Genomic DNA, 21,271 nt, shown 5'->3' on the forward strand with positions numbered 1-21,271 from the left:
AGACCGAATTGTGATTGAGAGACATCCACTGATGAGCGAGGGGCGGCAGAGGGGAGATATCGCCTACAAATGTAACGCATTTCGGACCCATGCTACCCTTACCAATGATGGTCACAAACTCCCATCGCATATATATAGACATAATTTGACAATTTTTGTCACATCGTTTTCGACGATATCGCAATCTGCAACGACATGATCAAAGGATGCTACACGCGTGTATCCACGTGGAAACCCCGTTCTATATTTGGCGCACTCGGGACTTTCGTTAGTGGTAATCTGGTTTATATCGACCAATGGGAAGCGCGCGGTGTCCCCTTCTGTACCTGTACCGTCAGATTTATGGCGGCTGCTGTGGAGAGCCAGGAGGACAGAACTAGGTGTAGTATGTTCAATAGGTTACGATCCAGTTTGTCTGTCAGACGAAGCCGACATCGGTCGATAAGCGACAGCGGTCACTCGCTAGGAGAGGACACCTGGTTCGTTTTATCACCGCGTGGCGACTGAGGAGATATTGAACATTGCATGGCTACGTACAAGTGCCTCTTCTGTTTCTCTTTGTGTGCACATAGACTAGTACAGACCAGCTTATTTATAAGTGACGCAAAATTTCACAAAGCGAATTTATTGATCCTTTTGTATCTTCACACGTTATTCCTGACAGACGACATTTATTAGAGGCGCATGAAACACGACACATTCCGGATGGTCAGATTGACGAGTGACGTCACAAGACGGTGTGCGATGTGATATTAATAGATTTTCACGTGTCATGGATTTTCTCTATAAATCTAAAGCACAGCTTGTAAAGCGCTATAAACATTACATTTAAATGACCTTTACATTAGCGCGGCGACAGGTGATAACTGGCATCACACATAGAAACTATGGTTACATGTCTACTATACAGAAGGTGTAGAAAAGGGTTTGTTTACCAGTGTTCGTGTGTCTACCCTGACAGATCAGCGAAGGCCCTGGGGTAAGTGTTTACAACTAGTACTCCCTCTCACATACAGGAGGTCAGTCTGGTGTCTCAGTAGCCACCAAGTCTATATGGACCTGCATGGTCAGATTCTTTTGGATTTGTGGTACAGTTGTAGTGAAAACAACAGGTTTGTATACATGTTATACTGAAAGGTTTTAGACACAGTATTGTATTGTATATTTGCAAGGACGTATGTGAGAAGGATAAGTCACACTGGGTTTTGGAGAAGTACAAGTCAGGATCTTTTGTGTTTGTGCACTGACCGTGACGTTGGATGACAACTGATTTTCCTTTGATATCCACCGGCGCATCCTTTGATGTAGCTTGAGGTGCGAGGGTTACCGTCTTACTGTCTGAAGCGGGCCATCATTTCATGAGCTGTCGATTTTTTTAACGAAAATTGAAGACATATCCTCTAAATATTCCATCCTAAAAGCACGTAATAAACGTTGTAAAATTTAATAAACTTTACATTGGTGTTTCGTTTGACTCGATAAGACAAGTATTTGTTGAGAAAAACGGTTTTTATTCCCAGTTCATAGCCATCTCGCGTGGTGTTTAGTAATGTAAAGAGACAGCCACGAATCCTTCTCACTTATAAATCCTTGGTATTTGTGATTCATTTTAGAGAACTATCTCCATAAAGTTGACCCAAGATATTTAAGATCACAGTTATCAAACATGTACAGAAGGGTCCGCTACAGTATACCATACCGTATATGTATAGTTACCAGTGCCAGAGACCTAGATATAATATGTCACTGCCGGGTGCTCATCTGTATGTCAGACTAAAACTTAATAAATGGAAAATACATTGACCTACAGAACTGTACATATGACATGGTGTCACAGGACATTGACTATTGCTAATGCAGGGATAAGTTTCTTCCCTCTCTGGTATGACACCTAAATTATCAAATTACAATTCTGCTTCATCTTACTTGTTCCCACAGGAATTAAGTCACTATCATTTAATGAGAGAGAAGGATGCTATGGAAAGGATAAGGAAAGTCTTGGTATTAGGGCTGCCGCGGTTCACCGGTATATTGGGGTATTGCAATACACCACCAAAAAATATTGTACCGCGATACAGTTTACCTGTACCGATTTTTTACGATATATTTTCTTAGTATCATAATTTCATTAATTTGATATAATTAAAACGTCCTGTCATTAAAACAAAACCAGCAAGTTGTATTTGTTTTCCTTTCCGATAATATGAAGCCATGTGGGTATCCCTTTCGTTTTCATTCGATTCAGATGTCGGTCAAATGTTTGTAACTAACGTGTATAATGTTCAAATGATTCAAACATTTGCATGACGTTGAATATAAACAATATGACATTAGGCTAGTTTCTGAAATATTATCAAGCTGATTCGCTCCATCAATCAACAATACCGGAATATCTAATTCTCTAAACACATTTAAGGCCCGGTGAATACATGGCTGCAGGGATTTTGCCAGCTTTTTCAGGCTTCATCGTCCGCCGCCATTTTCGATTTCCTACACGTGTCAAAACAACACTGCAAGCCGGTCAGCCCTTTGAAGTTTAATCACGATCGTAAGCTTATTTTGCCAGGACAATTGTACGTAAATTTGTTCATCATTTAGGTTCAAAAGTGTAAATATTTGCAGACACTATCATGTTTAGTTATTGCATTATTAGGTTACGATCGTCTGTAACAGTTAGCCTAGCGTTTTCACAAACAGACTCGTATTTTTTTAAAACAAGAACACATTTGAACATTTTTGTTACTCAACAACATGGTTCAAATCGATGTAAAACTACATAACATAGCACTGTATGTTTGTATAATGTAATGGGTGTTTTTATTATGGAATATATACAAAATAGACAACACATATGTTAAGGTCAAAATATTGCAATACATATCACAATACAATTGTTGTGTATCGCAATATATCGTGGTACGCTTCTGCCGTATCGCGGCAGCCCTACTTGCTATAAAATTCCAGGCCCATTTCAAATTTCAAAATTAAACCAAGAGAGACGTAAGAGAGCTCAGTGGTGGGGGATGAATTGTTGTTGCCAGTATAATTTCCATTCAAATGCTTTAAATTTTAAGCTGACTAAAATGATTATCAGACGAGAACATTAGTTAGATTATATACCTATGACAGGAAGGAAATGCTTATCAAACGAAAAATCTCCTATTTTGAAAGTCGAAATGACCTCACCTAAATATGGTAAGTGAGTGTGTACACATCTGTTGTCTGTCCATTTGACCATCCATCTATCTGACCAGTGTCAACTTCCTTTCAAAAAACTTCTCCAAAAGAAGGACGCCTACCTAAATGACATTGGGCCTATCTAATATATTATGTTGGGAACTTGGGCCACTAAGTTTGTTCAAAAGAATGACCTTAACCATCACATGGTTCTAATAGAATGAAGTATTTAAACAGCTTATTGTCAAAAAAATCCATATAGATCTCGAGACCTCATATATTGGGCCTGTGACATACTGCGATGAAGTCAAGGGCTACCAGCTGCAAGTTTGTTAAAAAAGTTTTTTCTGTGCATTTGACATTCATTCAAGGTCACAGGGGTCAAATGATTTAAAATCTTTAAATGACTTTTAAAAGCCGTTTTAGAAAGGTAGTGGGCCTTTCAGGATATTTCAATATTAGAATTTGATTATGTTTATGAGGCTAATTGATAATGAGAATTTGGATTGGAAATGTTCAAGTGCATGAATTGAAATGTTCCAAGTGCATGATAACCCTATACAGTGCCAGCAAAGCTTCTACTTGAGCAAATACAATACATTTAGTTGCATACATATGTTTATATGGATTTTATAGCAATTTTCATAAATTATTGAGCTGACAAGTTCTGTGTAAGTTGTTTAAGAAGGTGTTAGAAGGCTGGTACACATTCACATTGTAAAGGATCCAATTCAATGTCTGTCTCAATCAATATGTATATAATAGAGCATATAACTTTATTTTTCTTCACATTTATATTCAATATATTGCAAAGTTTATTGTATTTTCCTGTTGTATGCATGCATGGATATTCAAACCAAGGGTCAGACAGTCAGAACACCTTTTATTAGGTCATCTGAGCGACCTATGTGTACAAATGAATCAGCTTGATGTATAATACCGTATTTTTATATTGAGGACGCCTCCTCTTAACAGGCCCCCTCCCCCACGTTTATGCTGATAAATCTCAACTCATTGCAGACACTGATAAAATAAGGTTTCACAGTGGTGTGATGCTTAAAACATTATGGGAATACAATATACAACAGATGTATAGCTCTGTAGTGTTAACGTTTTGGGTCCTACAGGTACAGCATTAGAAATGTGCCTGCTGTCCCTATTGCATGATCGTAAAAGGGGACTAAATTTAGGATCTTATCTTTTCTCTTCTTCCTAACTGACTTTATCCTTCCTAATGCCTCCCTTGGCACTGCCTCACCTTTGGCCTTGAGTTGAGCGTTTGCCCTGTGAGGAAGGCTCTGGATTCTGTCCCCTGGCCGAGGCACACCAAAGTCTATAAAAGTGGTAGTTTCTGCTTCTGCTTAGCGCTCAGCATACAGGTAGTGGGACGACTGGTTCGCCCGTTGTCAGTATAATGTGACTGGGTGGGGTGTGTTGTTTGGTGTCTTCGGGGGCATGCTTCAGTGATATAGCACTATAAAAAGGGCAACAGTTCCACTATACAAGAAGACACAACACGAACATACCACAGTCTCCCAAAAAAATCCAAAATGTCCTAAAAAATATTAAATCAATCTGAAACACTGAGCTCCTATAATTTGTTTCTTCTCCCAACAAAATGAAGGAATTGTGTAATATTATGTCTTACAGAAGTGGGTATGTTTCAGATTCCATACAAAATCCCCAACATGGTGTCCGAGTGGATTGCATGTCTCGACAAGAGGTAAGGAATTCAATTTTCCTTTATCCTTTAAGTTATGATACTATTTTCTATCTCAGCTGGTACTGTATGTAATTTAAATTGTATGTTAGAAATCATGTATGCAATTTGCTTTATTCACCTTTACATGTGATTTTCATAAAGTATTTTTTGTGTTGAAAATACAGAGATTAATCAATTCATTACTTGAGTCCATCTCAGATTCACTACAGGTTGTTCGCATGGCAACTGTGACTCAACTTCATCAAATAAAAAGAAATTTCTGGAGGTGATCCAATTGATTGTTTTCTTAGACAATCCTATTTTCTGAGAAATCCCTGATTTATAAAAGTAATTAATATAAAACTAAAAAAATGTTGCTTATAGGATCATCTTGTTCTTGTTGTCTCTATAATTGTAATGTTGAATTAATGAGGAAGATAATATTTTCTCTCCTTTTTAAGATCTTCTGACCCCAATGGTCAGGATGAGTTATATATATTCTAAGTCATCATTTTTCGTCTATCGTTTTGAACTTTCTTCTCCAGTTCTACCAGTGTGATTTAGCTGAAACGTGTCTGAAATGATCCTGACATGGTCCCCACCATGTGCTGTTATTTTTCAGGTTGATCCGATATCCAAGATGGTCACCACAGCCACTATCTTGGAAACACATTTTGAACTTTATGGCCACCATTACACCATATTTAATCAATTTCCTATATGGCAGTTGGCAATGTTATCAGATGACCATTAATTATAAGGTTGTAGAGAAGACTTTGGTGTTTTTTGTTCCCTGATCCTAACTAAAGTAGTTTAATGATAATCCTATGAAGAAGGCTCTGGGGATTGTCCCCTTAGGCCTTTAACTGGTTCTTTCTCCTGGCCTTTAGTTGAGTGGTTACACCTGTAAAGAAGGCTCCAGAGTTTGTTTCTTACCGTTAGTTAAGTGGTTTTTATTTGAGTGGTTTGCCCCTGTGAAGAAGGCTTTGGGTTAGGTCCCTGGTCTTTAGTTGAGTGGTTGCCCCTGTGAAGAAGGCTTTGGGTTAGGTCCCTGGTCTTTAGTTGAGTGATTGCCACTGCAAGAAGGGTTTGGGTTATGTCCTTGACCTTTAGTTGAGCAGTTACCCTTGTGAGGAAGGCTCTGTGTTATGTCCTTGGCCTTTCGTTGAGTGGTTGCCACTGTGAAGAAGGCTCTGGGTTATGTCCCTGGTCTTTAGTTGAGTGGTTATATACCCTTGTGAGGAAGGCTTTGGGTTATGTCCCTGGTCTTTAGTTGAGTGGTTGCCACTGTGAAGAAGGCTCTGTGTTATGTCACCGGTCTTGAGTGGTTATATACCCTTGTGAAGAAGGCTCTGTGTTATGTCACCGGTCTTGAGTGATTATATACCCTTGTGAAGAAGGCTCTGTGTTATGTCCCCGGTCTTGAGTGATTATATACCCTTGTGAGTAAGGCTCTGTGTTAGGTCCCCAGTCTTTAGTTGAGTGGTTATATACCCTTGTGAGGAAGGCTTTGGGTTATGTCCCAGGTCTTTAGTTGAGTGGTTATATACCCTTGTGAGGAAGGCTTTGGGTTATGTCCCTGGCCTTTAGTTGAGTGGTTACCCTTGTTAGGAAGGCTCTGTGTTAGGTCCCCAGTCTTTAGTTGAGTGGTTATATACCCTTGTGAGGAAGGCTCTGTGTTATGTCACTGGCCTTCAGTTGAGTGGTTGCTTTTGTGAGGAAGGCTCTGGTTTATGTCCCTGGCCTTTAGTTGAGTGGTTATAAACCCTTGTGAGGAAGGCTCTGGGTTATGTCCCTGGCCTTCAGTTGAGTGGTTATTAGCTCACCTGGCCCGAAGGGCCGGTGAGCTTATTTCATGGCGCGGCGTCCGTCATCCGTCGTCCGTCGGCGTCCGTCTGTCCGTCAACATTTCCTTTAAATCGCTACTAGTCATAGAGTTCTGCATGGATTGTAACCAATTTGGCCGCAAACATCCTTGGGGGAGGGGGAACAGAACTTGTATAAATTTTGGCTCTGACCCCCTGGGGGCGGGAGGGGTGGGGCCCAATAGGGGAAATAGAGGTAAATCCTTTGAATCGCTACTAGTCATAAAGTTCTGAATGGAATCTAACCAAATTGGGCCATAAACATCCATGGGGGGAAGGGGAACAGAACTTGTATAAATTTTGGCTCTGACCCCCCGGGGGCAGGAGAGGCGGGGCCCAATAGGGGAAATAGAGGTAAATCCTTTAAATCGCTACTAGTCATAGAGTTCTGAATGGCATGTAACCAATTTTTGCCACAAACATCCTAAGGGGAGAGGGAACAGAACTTGTATAAATTTTGGCTCTGACCCTCCGGGGGCAGGAGGGGCAGGGCCCAATAGGGGAAATAGAGGCAAATTGTATAAATCGCTACTTGTCCTAGAGTTCTGCATGGATTGTAACCAAATTTGGCCACAACCATCCTTGGGGGAAGGGGACCAGAACTTGTATAAATTTTGGCTCTGATCCCCCGGGGGCAGGAGGGGCAGGGCCCAATAGGGGAAATAGAGGCAAATTGTATAAATCACTACTAGTCATAGAGTTCTGCATGGATTGTAACCAAATTTGGCCACAAACATCCTTTTTGGAAGGGGAACAGAACTTGTATAAATTTTGGCTCTGACACCCCGGGGGCAGGAGAGGTGGGGCCCAATAGAGGAAATAGAGGCAAATTGTATAAATCGCTACTAGTCATAGAGTTCTGCATGGAATGTAACCAAATTTGGCCACAAACATCCTTTTTGGAAGGGGAACAGAACTTGTATAAATTTTGGCTCTGTCCCCCGGGGGCAGGACGGGTGGGGCCCAATAGGGGAAATAGAGGTAAATCATATAAATCGCTACTTGTCCTAGAGTTTTGCTTGGATTGTGACCAAATTTGCCCATAAACACCCTTGGTGGAAGTGGAACAGAACTTGTATAAATTTTGGCTCTGACCCCCTGGGCGCAGGAGGGGTGGGGCCCAATAGAGGATTTAGGGGTTAATATTAAAATTCCTTCAGAAAAGAAATAATGAATCTGTATTCAGAACATTACTTGGCATTACAAACCAGGTGAGCGATACAGGCCCTCTGGGCCTCTTGTATTCCCTTGTGAGGAAGGCTCTGGGTTATGTCCTTGGCCTTTAGTTGAGTGGATATAAACCCTTGTGAGGAAGGCTCTGGGTTATGTCCTTGGCCTTTAGTTGAGTGGATATAAACCCTTGTGAGGAAGGCTCTGGGTTATGTCCCTGGCCTTCAGTTGAGTGGTTATATTCCCTTGTGAGGAAGGCTCTGGGTTATGTCCTTGGCCTTTAGTTGAGTGGTTATAAACCCTTGTGAGGAAGGCTCTGGGTTATGTCCCTGGCCTTCAGTTGAGTGGATATATTCCCTTGTGAGGAAGGCCTCTGGGTTATGTCCTTGGCCTTTAGTTGAGTGGTTATATGCCCTTATGAGGAAGGCTCCGTGTTATGTCCATGGACTTAAGTTGAGTGGTTACCCTTGTGAGGAAGGCTCTGTGTTAGGTTCCTGGCCTTCAGTTGAGTGGTTACCCTTGTGAGGAAGGCTCTTGGTTATGTCATTTGCCTTCAGTTGAGTGGTTGCCCTTGTGAGGAAAGCTTTTTGTTATGTCCCCGGTCTTGAGTGGTTACCCTTGTGAGGAAGGCTCTGTGTTATGTCCTTGGCCTTTAGTTGAGTGGTTGCCCTTGTGAAGAAGGCTTTGGGTTATGTCACTGGTCTTTGGTTGAGTGGTTGCCCTTGTGAAGAAGACTCTGGGTTATGTCCCTGGTCTTTAGTTGAGTGGTTTTATACCCTTGTGAAGAAGTCTCTGGGTTATGTCCCTGGTCTTTAGTTGAGTGGTTATACCCTTGTGAGGAAGGCTTTGGGTTATGTCCCTGGTCTTTAGTTGAGTGGTTATATACCCTTGTGAGGAAGGCTCTGTGTTATGTCCCGGGTCTTGAGTGGTTATATACCCTTGTGAGGAAAGTTCTGGGTTATGTCCCCGGTCTTGAGTGATTATATACCCTTGTGAGGAAGGCTCTGGGTTATGTGCCTAGCCTTTAGTTGAGTGGTTGCCCTTGTCAGGAAGGCTCTGTGTTAGGTCCCCGGTCTTCAGTTGAGTGGTTATATACCCTTGTGAGGAAGGCTCTGTGTTATGTCCCTGGCCTTCAGTTGAGTGGTTACCCTTATGAGGAAGGCTCTGGGTTATGTCCCTGGACTTCAGTTGAGTGGTTACCCTTGTGAGGAAGGCTCTGGGTTATTTCCCTGGCCTTCAGTTGAGTGGTTGACCTTGTGAGGAAGGCTCTGAGTTATGTCCTTGGCCTTTAGTTGAGTGGTTATATACCCTTGTGAGGAAGGTTCTATGTTAGGTCCCTGGTCTTTAGTTGAGTGGTTATATACCCTTGTGAGGAAGGCTCTGTGTTATGTCCCTGGTCTTTAGTTGAGTGGTTATATACCCTTGTGAGGAAGGCTCTGTGTTATGTCCCTGGTCTTTAGTTGAGTGGTTATATACCCTTGTGAGGAAGGCTCTGTGTTATGTCCCTGGTCTTTAGTTGAGTGGTTATATACCCTTGTGAGGAAGGCTCTGTGTTATGTCCCCGGTCATGAGTGATAATATACCCTCATGAGGAAGGCTCTGTGTTATGTCCCCGGTTTTTGGTTATATGCCCTTGTGAGGAAGGCTCTGTGTTATGTCCCGGGTCTTTAGTTGAGTGGTTATATACCCTTGTGAGGAAGGCTCTGTGTTGTGTCCCTGGTCTTTAGTTGAGTAGTTATATACCCTTGTGAGGAAGGCTCTGTGTTATGTCCCGGGTCTTTAGTTGAGTGGTTATATACCCTTGTGAGGAAGGCTCTGTGTTATGTCCCAGGTCTTTAGTTGAGTGGTTGCCCTTGTGAGGAAGGCTCTGTGTTATGTCACTGGTCTTTAGTTGAGTGGTTGCCCTTGTGAGGAAGGCTCTGTGTTATGTCCCAGGTCTTTAGTTGAGTGGTTATATACCCTTGTGAGGAAGGCTCTGTGTTATGTCCCAGGTCTTTAGTTGAGTGGTTATATACCCTTGTGAGGAAGGCTCTGTGTTATGTCCCGGGTCTTTAGTTGAGTGGTTATATACCCTTGTGAGGAAGGCTCTGTGTTATGTCCCTGACCTTTAGTTGAGTGGTTGCCCTTGTGAGGAAAGCTCTGGGTTATGTCCTTGGCCTTTAGTTGAATGGTTATATACCCTTGTGAGGAAGGCTCTGGGTTATGTCCTTGGCCTTTAGTTGAGTGGTTGCCCTTGTGAGGAAGGCTCTGTGTTATGTTCCTGGCCTTCAGTTGAGTGGTTATATACCCTTGTGAGGAAGGCTCTGGGTTATGTCCTTGGCCTTTAGTTAAGTGGTTATATACCCTTGTGAGGAAGGCTCTGGGTTATGTCCTTGGCCTTTAGTTGAGTGGTTGCCCTTGTGAGGAACGCTCTGGGTTATGTCCCTGGCCTTCAATTGAGTGGTTATATACCCTTGTGAGGAAGGCTCTGTGTTATGTCCCTGGTCTTTAATTGAGTGATTATATACCCTTGTGAGGAAGGCTCTGTGTTATGTCCCTGGTCTTTAGTTGAGTGATTATATACCCTTGTGAGGAAGGCTCTGTGTTATGTCCCTGGCCTTTAGTTGAGTGGTTATATACCCTTGTGAGGAAGGCTCTGTGTTATGTCCCTGACCTTTAGTTGAGTGGTTGCCCTTGTGAGGAAGGCTCTGGGTTATGTCCTTGGCCTTTAGTTGAATGGTTGTATACCCTTGTGAGGAAGGCTCTGGGTTATGTCCTTGGCCTTTAATTGAGTGATTATATACCCTTGTGAGGAAGGCTCTGTGTTATGTCCCTGGCCTTTAGTTGAGTGGTTATATACCCTTGTGAGGAAGGCTCTGTGTTATGTCCCTGACCTTTAGTTGAGTGGTTGCCCTTGTGAGGAAGGCTCTGGGTTATGTCCTTGGCCTTTAGTTGAATGGTTATATACCCTTGTGAGGAAGGCTCTGGGTTATGTCCTTGGCCTTTAGTTGAATGGTTATATACCCTTGTGAAGAAGGCTCTGGGTTATGTCCCTGGCCTTTAGTTGAATGGTTGCCCTTGTGAGGAAGGCTCTGTGTTATGTTATTGACCTTTAGTTGAGTGGTTGCCCTTGTGAGGAAGGCTCTGTGTTATGTCCCTGGCCTTTAGTTGAGTGGTTATATACCCTTGTGAGGAAGGCTTTGGGTTATATCCCTGGTCTTTAGTTGAGTGGTTGCCCTTGTGAGGAAGGCTCTGGGTTATGTCCTTGGCCTTTAGTTGAGTGGTTATATACCCTTGTGAGGAAGGCTCTGTGTTATGTCCCTGGTCTTTAGTTGAGTGGTTGCCCTTGTGAGGAAGGCTCTGTGTTATGTCCCTGGTCTTTAGTTGAGTGGTTGCCCTTGTGAGGAAGGCTCTGTGTTATGTCACTGGTCTTTAGTTGAGTGGTTGCCCTTGTGAGTAAGGCTCTGTGTTATGTCCCTGGTCTTTAGTTGAGTGGTTATATACCCTTGTGAGGAAGGCTTTGGGTTATATCCCTGGTCTTTAGTTGAGTGGTTGCCCTTGTGAGGAAGGCTCTGGGTTATGTCATTGGCCTTTAGTTGAGTGGTTATATACCCTTGCGAGGAAGGCTCTGTGTTATGTCCCTGGTCTTTAGTTGAGTGGTTATATACCCTTGTGAGGAAGGCTCTGTGTTAGGTCCCTGGTCTTTAGTTGAGTGGTTATATACCCTTGTGAGGAAGGCTCTGTGTTATGTCCCCGGTCATGAGTGATTATATACCCTTATGAGGAAGGCTCTGTGTTATGTCCCCGGTCTTGAGTGGTTATATACCCTTGTGAGGAAGGCTCTGTGTTATGTCCCTGGTCTTTAGTTGAGTGGTTATATACCCTTGTGAGGAAGGCTCTGTGTTATGTCCCTGGTCTTTAGTTGAGTGGTTATATACCCTTGTGAGGAAGGCTCTGTGTTATGTCCCTGACCTTTAGTTGAGTGGTTGCCCTTGTGAGGAAGGCTCTGGGTTATGTCCTTGGCCTTTAGTTGAATGGTTATATACCCTTGTGAGGAAGGCTCTGGGTTATGTCCTTGGCCTTTAGTTGAGTGGTTATATACCCTTGTGAGGAAGGCTCTGGGTTATGTCCTTGGCCTTTAGTTGAGTGGTAATATACCCTTGTGAGGAAGGCTCTGTGTTATGTCCCTGGTCTTTAGTTGAGTGATTATACTTGTGAGGAAGGCTCTGGGTTATGTCATTGGCATTTAGTTGAGTGGTTGCCCTTGTGAGGAAGGCTCTGTGTTATGTCCCTGGCCTTCAGTTGAGTGGTTATATACCCTTGTGAGGAAGGCTCTGGGTTATGTCCTTGGCCTTTAGTTGAGTGGTTGCCCTTGTGAGGAATGCTCTGGGTTATGTCCCTGGCCTTCAATTGAGTGGTTATATTCCCTTGTGAGGAAGGTTCTGGGTTATGTCCTTGGCCTTTAGTTGAGTGGTTGCCCTTGTGAGGAAGGCTCTGTGTTATGTCCCTGGCCTTTAGTTGAGTGGTTATATACCCTTGTGAGGAAGGCTCTGGGTTATGTCCTTGGCCTTTAGTTGAATGGTTATATACCCTTGTGAGGAAGGCTCTGGGTTATGTCCTTGGCCTTTAGTTGAGTGGTTATATACTCTTGTGAGGAAGGCTCTGGGTTATGTCCTTGGTCTTTAGTTGAATGGTTGCCCTTGTGAGGAAGGCTCTGTGTTATGTCACTGGTCTTTAGTTGAGTGGTTGCCCTTGTGAGTAAGGCTCTGTGTTATGTCCCTGGTCTTTAGTTGAGTGGTTATATACCCTTGTGAGGAAGGCTCTGTGTTATGTCCCAGGTCTTTAGTTGAGAGATTATATACCCTTGTGAGGAAGGCTCTGTGTTATGTCCCTGGCCTTTAATTGAGTGGTTATATACCCTTGTGAGGAATGCTCTGTGTTATGTCCCTGGCCTTTAGTTGAGTGGTTATATACCCTTGTGAGGAAGGCTCTGGGTTATGTCCCTGGCCTTTAGTTGAGTGGTTGCCCTTGTGAGGAAGGCTCTGTGTTATGTCATTGGCCTTTAGTTGAGTGGTTGCCCTTGTGAGGAAGGCTCTGTGTTATGTCCCTGGCCTTTAGTTGAGTGGTTGCCTTTGTGAGGAAGGCTCTGGGTTATGTCCCTGGCCTTTAGTTGAGTGGTTGCCCTTGTGAGGAAGGCTCTGTGTTATGTCCCTGGCCTTTAAGTGAGTGGTTACATACCCTGTGATGAAGGCTCTGGGCTATGTCCCTGGCCTTTAGTTGAGTGGTTGGCCTTGTGAGGAAGGCTCTTTGTTATGTCCCAGGTCTTTAGTTGAGTGGTTATATACCCTTGTGAGGAAGGCTCTGTGTTATGTCTCAGGTCTTTAGTTGAGTGGTTACCCTTGTGAGGAAGGCTCTGTGTTATGTTCCCTGGCCTTAAGTTGAGTGGTTATATACCCTTGTGAGGAAGGTTCTATGTTAGGTCCCTGGTCTTTAGTTGAGTGGTTATATACCCTTGTGAGGAAGGCTCTGTGTTAGGTCCCTGGTCTTTAGTTGAGTGTTTATATACCCTTGTGAGGAAGGCTCTGTGTTATGTCCCTGGTCTTTAGTTGAGTGATTATACTTGTGAGGAAGACTCTGGTTTATGTCCTTGACCTTTAGTTGAGTGATTATACTTGTGAGGAAGGCTCTGGTTTATGTCCTTGACCTTTAGTTGAGTGGTTATATACCCTTGTGAGGAAGGCTTTGGGTGATGTCCCCTGGCCTTTAGTTGAGTGGTTATACTTGTGAAGAAGGCTCTGTGTTATGTCCCTGGCCTTTAGTTGAGAGTCTTTATACTTGTGAGGAAGGCTCTGTGTTATGTCCCTGGCCTTTAGTTGAGTGTTTATACTTGTGAGGAAGGCTCTGGTTTATGTCCTTGACCTTTAGTTGAGTGGTTATATACCCTTGTGAGGAAGGCTTTGGGTTATGTCCCCTGGCCTTTAGTTGAGTGGTTATATACCCTTGTGAGGAAGGCTCTGGGTTATGTCCCTGGTCTTTAGTTGAGTGGTTATATATATACCCTTGTGAGGAAGGCTCTGGGTTATGTCCCCTGGCCTTTAGTTGAGTGGTTATATACCCTTGTGAGGAAGGCTCTGGGTTATGTCCCTGGTCTTTAGTTGAGTGGTTATATATATACCCTTGTGAAGAAGGCTCTGTGTTAAGTCCCTGGTCTTTAGTTGAGTGATTATACTTGTGAGGAAGGCTCTGTGTTATGTCCCAGGTCTTTAGTTGAGTGGTTATATAACCTTATGAGGAAGGCTCTGTGTTATGTCCCTGGTCTTTAGTTGAGTGGTTATATAACCTTATGAGGAAGGCTCTGTGTTATGTCCCAGGTCTTTAGTTGAGTGGTTACCCTTGTGAGGAAGGCTCTGTGTTAGGTCCCTGGTCTTTAGTTGAGTGATTATACTTGTGAGGAAGACTCTGGTTTATGTCCTTGACCTTTAGTTGAGTGATTATACTTGTGAGGAAGGCTCTGGTTTATGTCCTTGACCTTTAGTTGAGTGGTTATATACCCTTGTGAGGAAGGCTTTGGGTTATGTCCCCTGGCCTTTAGTTGAGTGGTTATACTTGTGAAGAAGGCTCTGTGTTATGTCCCTGGCCTTTAGTTGAGTGGTTATACTTGTGAGGAAGGCTCTGTGTTATGTCCCTGGCCGTTAGTTGAGTGATTATACTTGTGTGGAAGGCTCTGGTTTATGTCCTTGACCTTTAGTTGAGTGGTTATATACCCTTGTGAGGAAGGCTTTGGGTTATGTCCCCTGGCCTTTAGTTGAGTGGTTATATACCCTTGTGAGGAAGGCTCTGTGTTATGTCCCTGGTCTTTAGTTGAGTGGTTATATACCCTTGTGAGGAAGGCTCTGTGTTATGTCCCTGGTCTTTAGTTGAGTGGTTATATATATATACCCTTGTGAGGAAGGCTCTGTGTTATGTCCCTGGTCTTTAGTTGAGTGGTTATATACCCATGTGAAGAAGGCTCTGTGTTAGGTCCCTGGTCTTTAGTTGAGTGATTATGTACCCTTGTTAGGAAGGCTCTGTGTTATGTCCCTGGTCTTTAGTTGAGTGGTTATATACCCTGTGAAGAAGGCTCTGTGTTGGTCCCTGGTCTTTAGTTGAGTGGTTATATACCCTTGTGAGGAAGGCTCTGTGTTATGTCCCTGGTCTTTAGTTGAGTGGTTATATACCCTTGTGAGGAAGGCTCTGTGTTATGTCCCTGGTCTTTAGTTGAGTGGTTATATACCCTTGTGAGGAAGGCTCTGTGTTATGTCCCAGGTCTTTAGTTGAGTGGTTATATACCCTTGTGAGGAAGGCTCTGTGTTATGTCCCAGGTCTTTAGTTGAGTGGTTATATACCCTTGTGAGGAAGGCTCTGGGCTATGTGTTATGTCCCAGGTCTTTGTTATGAGTGGTTTTAGTTATACCCTTGTGAGGAAGGCTCTGTGTTATGTCCCTGGCCTTTAGTTGAGTGGTTACCCTTGTGAGGAAGGCTCTGTGTTATGTCCCTGGTCTTTAGTTGAGTGGTTATATACCCTTGTGAGGAAGGCTCTGTGTTATGTCCCTGGTCTTTAGTTGAGTGGTTATATACCCTTGTGAGGAAGGCTCTGTGTTATGTCCCTGTCTTTAGTTGAGTGGTTTATATACCCTTGTGAGGAAGGCTCTGTGTTATGTCCCTGGTCTTTAGTTGAGTGGTTATATACCCTTGTGAGGAAGGCTCTGTGTTATGTCCCTGGTCTTTAGTTGAGAGTGGTATATATACCCTTGTGAGGAAGGCTCTGTGTTTATGTCCCTGGTCTTTAGTTGAGTGGTTATATACCCTTGTGAGGAAGGCTCTGTGTTAGGTCCCTGGTCTTTAGTTGAGTGGTTATATACCCTTGTGAGGAAGGCTCTGTGTTATGTCCCTGGCCTTTAGTTGAGTGGTTATATACCCTTGTGAGGAAGGCTCTGTGTTATGTCCCTGGTCTTTAGTTGAGTGGTTATATACCCTTGTGAGGAAGGCTCTGTGTTAGGTCCCTGGTCTTTAGTTGAGTGGTTATATACCCTTGTGAAGAAGGCTCTGTGTTATGTCCCTGGTCTTTTGAGTGGATTGATGTGAGAAGGCTCTGTGTTAGTCCTGTCTTTAGTTGAGTGTTATACTTGTGAGGAAGGCTCTGTGTTATGTCCCTGGTCTTTAGTTGAGTGGTTATATAACCTTGTGAGGAAGGCTCTGTGTTATATCCCTGGTCTTTAGTTGAGTGGTTATATACCCTTATGAGAAGACTCTGTGTTATGTCCCGGTCTTGAGTTGAGTGGTTACCCTTGTGAGGAAGGCTCTGTGTTAGGTCCCTGGTCTTTAGTTGAGTGATTATACTTGTGAGGAAGACTCTGGTTTATGTCCTTGACCTTTAGTTGAGTGATTATCCTTGTGAGGAAGGCTCTGGTTTATGTCCTTGACCTTTAGTTGAGTGGTTATATACCCTTGTGAAGAAGGCTCTGGGTTATGTCCCTGGCCTTTAGTTGAGTGGTTATATACTTGTGAGGAATGCTCTGTGTTATGTCCCTGGCCTTTAGTTGAGTGGTTATATACCCTTGTGAGGAAGGCTCTGTGTTATGTCCTGGCCTTTAGTTGAGTGATTTCCCTTGTGAGGAAGGCTCTGGTTATGTCCCTTGGCCTTTAGTTGAGTGGTTATATACCCTTGTGAGGAAGGCTCTGGGTTATGTCCCCTGGCCTTTAGTTGAGTGGTTATATACCCTTGTGAGGAAGGCTCTGTGTTATGTCCCTGGTCTTTAGTTGAGTGGTTATATACCCTTGTGAGGAAGGCTCTGTGTTATGTCCCTGGCCTTTAGTTGAGTGGTTATATACCCTTGTGAGGAAGGCTCTGTGTTATGTCCCTGGCCTTTAGTTGAGTGGTTATATACCCTTGTGAGGAAGGCTCTGTGTTATGTCCCTGGCCTTTAGTTGAGTGGTTATATACCCTTGTGAGGAAGGCTCTGTGTTATGTCCCTGGTCTTTAGTTGAGTGATTATATACCCTTGTGAGGAAGGCTTTGTGTTATGTCCTTGGCCTTTAGTTGAGTGGTTTATACCCTTGTGAGGAAGGCTCTGTGTTATGTCCCCTGGTCTTTAGTTGAGTGGTTATATACCCTTGTGAGGAAGGCTCTGTGTTATGTCCCTGGCCTTTAGTTGAGTGGTTATATACCCTTGTGAGGAAGGCTCTGTGTTATGTCCGGGTCTTTAGTTGAGTGGTTATATACCCTTGTGAGGAAGGCTCTGTGTTATGTCCCTGGACCTTTAGTTGAGTGGTTGCCCTTGTGAGGAAGGCTCTGGGTTATGTCCTTGGCCTTTAGTTGAATGGTTATATACCCTTGTGAGGAAGGCTCTGGTTATGTCCTTGGCCTTTAGTTGAGTGGTTACCTTGTGAGGAAGGCTCTGTGTTATGTTCCTGGCCTTTAGTTGAGTGGTTATATACCCTTGTGAGGAAGGCTCTGGGTTATGTCCTTGGCCTTTAGTTGAGTGGTTATATACCCTTGTGAGGAAGGCTCTGTGTGTTATGTCCTGGGTCTTTAGTTGAATGGTTGCCCTTGTGAAGAAGACTCTGGGTTATGTCCCTGGTCTTTAGTTGAGTGGTTTTATACCCTTGTGAAGAAGTCTCTGTGTTATGTCCCTGGTCTTTAGTTGAGTGGTTATACCCTTGTGAGGAAGGCTTTGGGTTATGTCCCTGGTCTTTAGTTGAGTGGTTATATACCCTTGTGAGGAAGGCTCTGGGTTATATCCCTGGCCTTTAGTTGAGTGGTTGCCCTTGTGAGGAAGGCTCTGGGTTATGTCATTGGCCTTTAGTTGAGTGGTTATATACCCTTGTGAGGAAGGCTCTGTGTTATGTCCCTGGTCTTTAGTTGAGTGGTTATATACCCTTGTGAGGAAGGCTCTGTGTTATGTCCCTGGTCTTTAGTTGAGTGGTTATATACCCTTGTGAGGAAGGCTCTGTGTTATGTCCCTGGTCTTTAGTTGAGTGGTTATATACCCTTGTGAGGAAGGCTCTGTGTTATGTCCCTGGTCTTTAGTTGAGTGGTTATATACCCTTGTGAGGAAGGCTATGGGCTATGTCCCTGGCCTTTTAGTTGAGTGGTTTGCCTTGTGAAGAAGGCTCTTGTTATGTCCCAGGTCTTTAGTTGAGTGGTTATATACCCTTGTGAGGAAGGCTCTGTGTTATGTCTCAGGTCTTTAGTTGAGTGGTTACCCTTGTGAGGAAGGCTCTGTGTTATGTTCCCTGGCCTTAAGTTGAGTGGTTATATACCCTTGTGAGGAAGGCTCTTGTTATGTCCCTGGTCTTTAGTTGAGTGGTTATATACCCTTGTGAGGAAGGCTCTGTGTTATGTCCCTGGTCTTAGTTGAGTGTTTATATACCCTTGTGAGGAAGGCTCTGTGTTATGTCCCTGGTCTTTAGTTGAGTGATTATATACCCTTGTGAGGAAGGCTCTGTGTTATGTCCCTGGTCTTTAGTTGAGTGGTTATATACCCTTGTGAGGAAGGCTCTGTGTTATGTCCCTGACCTTTAGTTGAGTGGTTATATACCCTTGTGAGGAAGGCTCTGGGTTATGTCCTTGGCCTTTAGTTGAGTGGTTGCCCTTGTGAGGAAGGCTCTGGGTTATGTCCCTGGCCTTCAGTTGAGTGGTTATATACCCTTGTGAGGAAGGCTCTGGGTTATGTCCTTGGCCTTTAGTTGAGTGGTTGCCCTTGTGAGGAAGGCTCTGTGTTATGTCCCTGGCCTTTAGTTGAGTGGTTATATACCCTTGTGAGGAAGGCTCTGGGTTATGTCCTTGGCCTTTAGTTGAGTGGTTATATACCCTTGTGAGGAAGGCTCTGTGTTATGTCCCTGGTCTTTAGTTGAGTGGTTATATACCCTTGTGAGGAAGGCTCTGGGTTATGTGCCTGGCCTTTAGTTGAGTGGTTGCCCTTGTGAGGAAGGCTCTGTGTTATGTCCCTGGTCTTTAGTTGAGTGGTTATATACCCTTGTGAGGAAGGCTCTGTGTTATGTCCCTGGTCTTTAGTTGAGTGGTTATATACCCTTGTGAGGAAGGCTCTGTGTTATGTCCCTGGTCTTTAGTTGAGTGGTTATATACCCTTGTGAGGAAGGCTCTGTGTTATGTCCCTGGTCTTTAGTTGAGTGGTTATATACCCTTGTGAGGAAGGCTCTGTGTTATGTCCCAGGGCCTTTAGTTGAGTGGTTATATACCCTTGTGAGGAAGGCTCTGTGTTATGTCCCTGGCCTTTAGTTGAGTGGTTATATACCCTTGTGAGGAAGGCTCTGTGTTATGTCCCTGGCCTTTAGTTGAGTGGTTGCCCTTGTGAGGAAGGCTCTGTGTTATGTCCTTGGCCTTTAGTTGAATGGTTATATACCCTTGTGAGGAAGGCTCTGGGTTATGTCCTTGGCCTTTAGTTGAGTGGTTTATACCCTTGTGAGGAAGGCTCTGTGTTATGTCCCTGGCCTTTAGTTGAGTGGCCTTTATGAGTGTACCCTTGTGAGGAAGGCTCTGTGTTATGTCCCAGGTCTTTAGTTGAGTGGTTATATACCCTTGTGAGGAAGGCTCTGTGTTATGTCCCAGGTCTTTAGTTGAGTGGTTACCCTTGTGAGGAAGGCTCTGTGTTATGTCCCTGGCCTTTAGTTGAGTGGTTATATACCCTTGTGAGGAAGGTTCTATGTTAGGTCCCTGGTCTTTAGTTGAGTGGTTATATACCCTTGTGAGGAAGGCTCTGTGTTAGGTCCCTGGTCCTTTAGTTGAGTGGTTATATACCCTTGTGAGGAAGGCTCTGTGTTATGTCCCCAGGTCCTTTAGTTGAGTAGGGTTGGCCTTTGTTGTGATTATACTTGTGAGGAAGACTCTGGTTTATGTCCTTGACCTTTAGTTGAGTGATTATATACTTGTGAGGAATGCTCTTTGTTATGTCCTTGGTATGTCCTTTAGTTGAGTGGTTTATACCCTTGTGAGGAAGGCTCTGGGTTGATGTCCCTGGTCTTTAGTTGAGTGGTATATTATACCCTTGTGAGGAAGGCTCTGTGTTATGTCCCTGGCCTTTAGTTGAGTGGTTTATACTTGTGAAGAAGGCTCTGTGTTATGTCCCTGGCCTTTAGTTGAGTGTTTATACTTGTGAGAAGGCTCTGTGTTATGTCCCTGGCCTTTAGTTGAGTGGTTTTATACTTGTGAGGAAGGCTCTGGGTTATGTCCCTGGCCTTTAGTTGAGTGGTTATATACCCTTGTGAGGAAGGCTCTGGGTTATGTCCCCGGTCTTTAGTTGAGTGGTTATATATATACCCTTGTGAGGAAGGCTCTGGGTTATGTCCCTGGTCTTTAGTTGAGTGGTTATATACCCTTGTGAGGAAGGCTCTGTGTTATGTCCCTGGTCTTTAGTTGAGTGGTTATATACCCTTGTGAAGAAGGCTCTGTGTTAAGTCCCTGGTCTTTAGTTGAGTGATTATACTTGTGAGGAAGGCTCTGTGTTATGTCCCAGGTCTTTAGTTGAGTGGTTATATAACCTTATGAGGAAGGCTCTGTGTTATGTCCCTGGTCTTTAGTTGAGTGGTTATATAACCTTATGAGGAAGGCTCTGTGTTATGTCCCCGGTCTTGAGTTGAGTGGTTACCCTTGTGAGGAAGGCTCTGTGTTAGGTCCCTGGACTTTAGTTGAGTGATTATACTTGTGAGGAAGACTCTGGTTTATGTCCTTGACCTTTAGTTGAGTGATTATACTTGTGAGGAAGGCTCTGGTTTATGTCCTTGACCTTTAGTTGAGTGGTTATATACCCTTGTGAAGAAGGCTTTTGGTTATGTCCCCTGGCCTTTAGTTGAGTGGTTATACTTGTGAAGAAGGCTCTGTGTTATGTCCCTGGCCTTTAGTTGAGTGGTTATACTTGTGAGGAAGGCTCTGTGTTATGTCCCTGGCCTTTAGTTGAGTGATTATACTTGTGTGGAAGGCTCTGGTTTATGTCCTTGACCTTTAGTTGAGTGGTTATATACCCTTGTGAGGAAGGCTTTGGGTTATGTCCCCTGGCCTTTAGTTGAGTGGTTATATACCCTTGTGAGGAAGGCTCTGTGTTATGTCCCTGGTCTTTAGTTGAGTGGTTATATACCCTTGTGAGGAAGGCTCTGGGTTATGTCCCTAGTCTTTAGTTGAGTGGTTATATATATACCCTTGTGAGGAAGGCTCTGTGTAATGTCCCTGGTCTTTAGTTGAGTGGTTATATACCCATGTGAAGAAGGCTCTGTGTTAGGTCCCTGGACTGAGTTTCACTAAAGGTCGTAAGTCTATACGTAGACTTAGACGTAAACGTAGACCTTACGTCCGAACTTACGTGTGCGTAAGATGTGTTTCACT

The 21,271-nt window shown here is 43.8% G+C and overlaps 1 protein-coding gene across 1 annotated transcript in view; it reads left to right on the forward strand.

The window, feature by feature from the left end:
- The first annotated feature begins 299 nt into the window (after positions 1-299).
- Positions 300-21,271, forward strand: part of LOC138318911 (rap guanine nucleotide exchange factor 4-like) — a 122,565-nt gene continuing 101,593 nt past the window's right edge. The window contains exons 1-2 of the mRNA XM_069261725.1: positions 300-979; positions 4,845-4,900. Of these exons, the coding sequence (XP_069117826.1) occupies positions 4,866-4,900 (35 nt within the window). The 5' untranslated portion in view covers positions 300-979; positions 4,845-4,865. The remainder of the gene's footprint in view (positions 980-4,844; positions 4,901-21,271) is intronic.

The sequence above is a fragment of the Argopecten irradians genome, chromosome 3 (genome assembly GCF_041381155.1).
Source record: "Argopecten irradians isolate NY chromosome 3, Ai_NY, whole genome shotgun sequence".
Classification (NCBI taxonomy): Eukaryota; Metazoa; Mollusca; class Bivalvia; order Pectinida; family Pectinidae; genus Argopecten; species Argopecten irradians.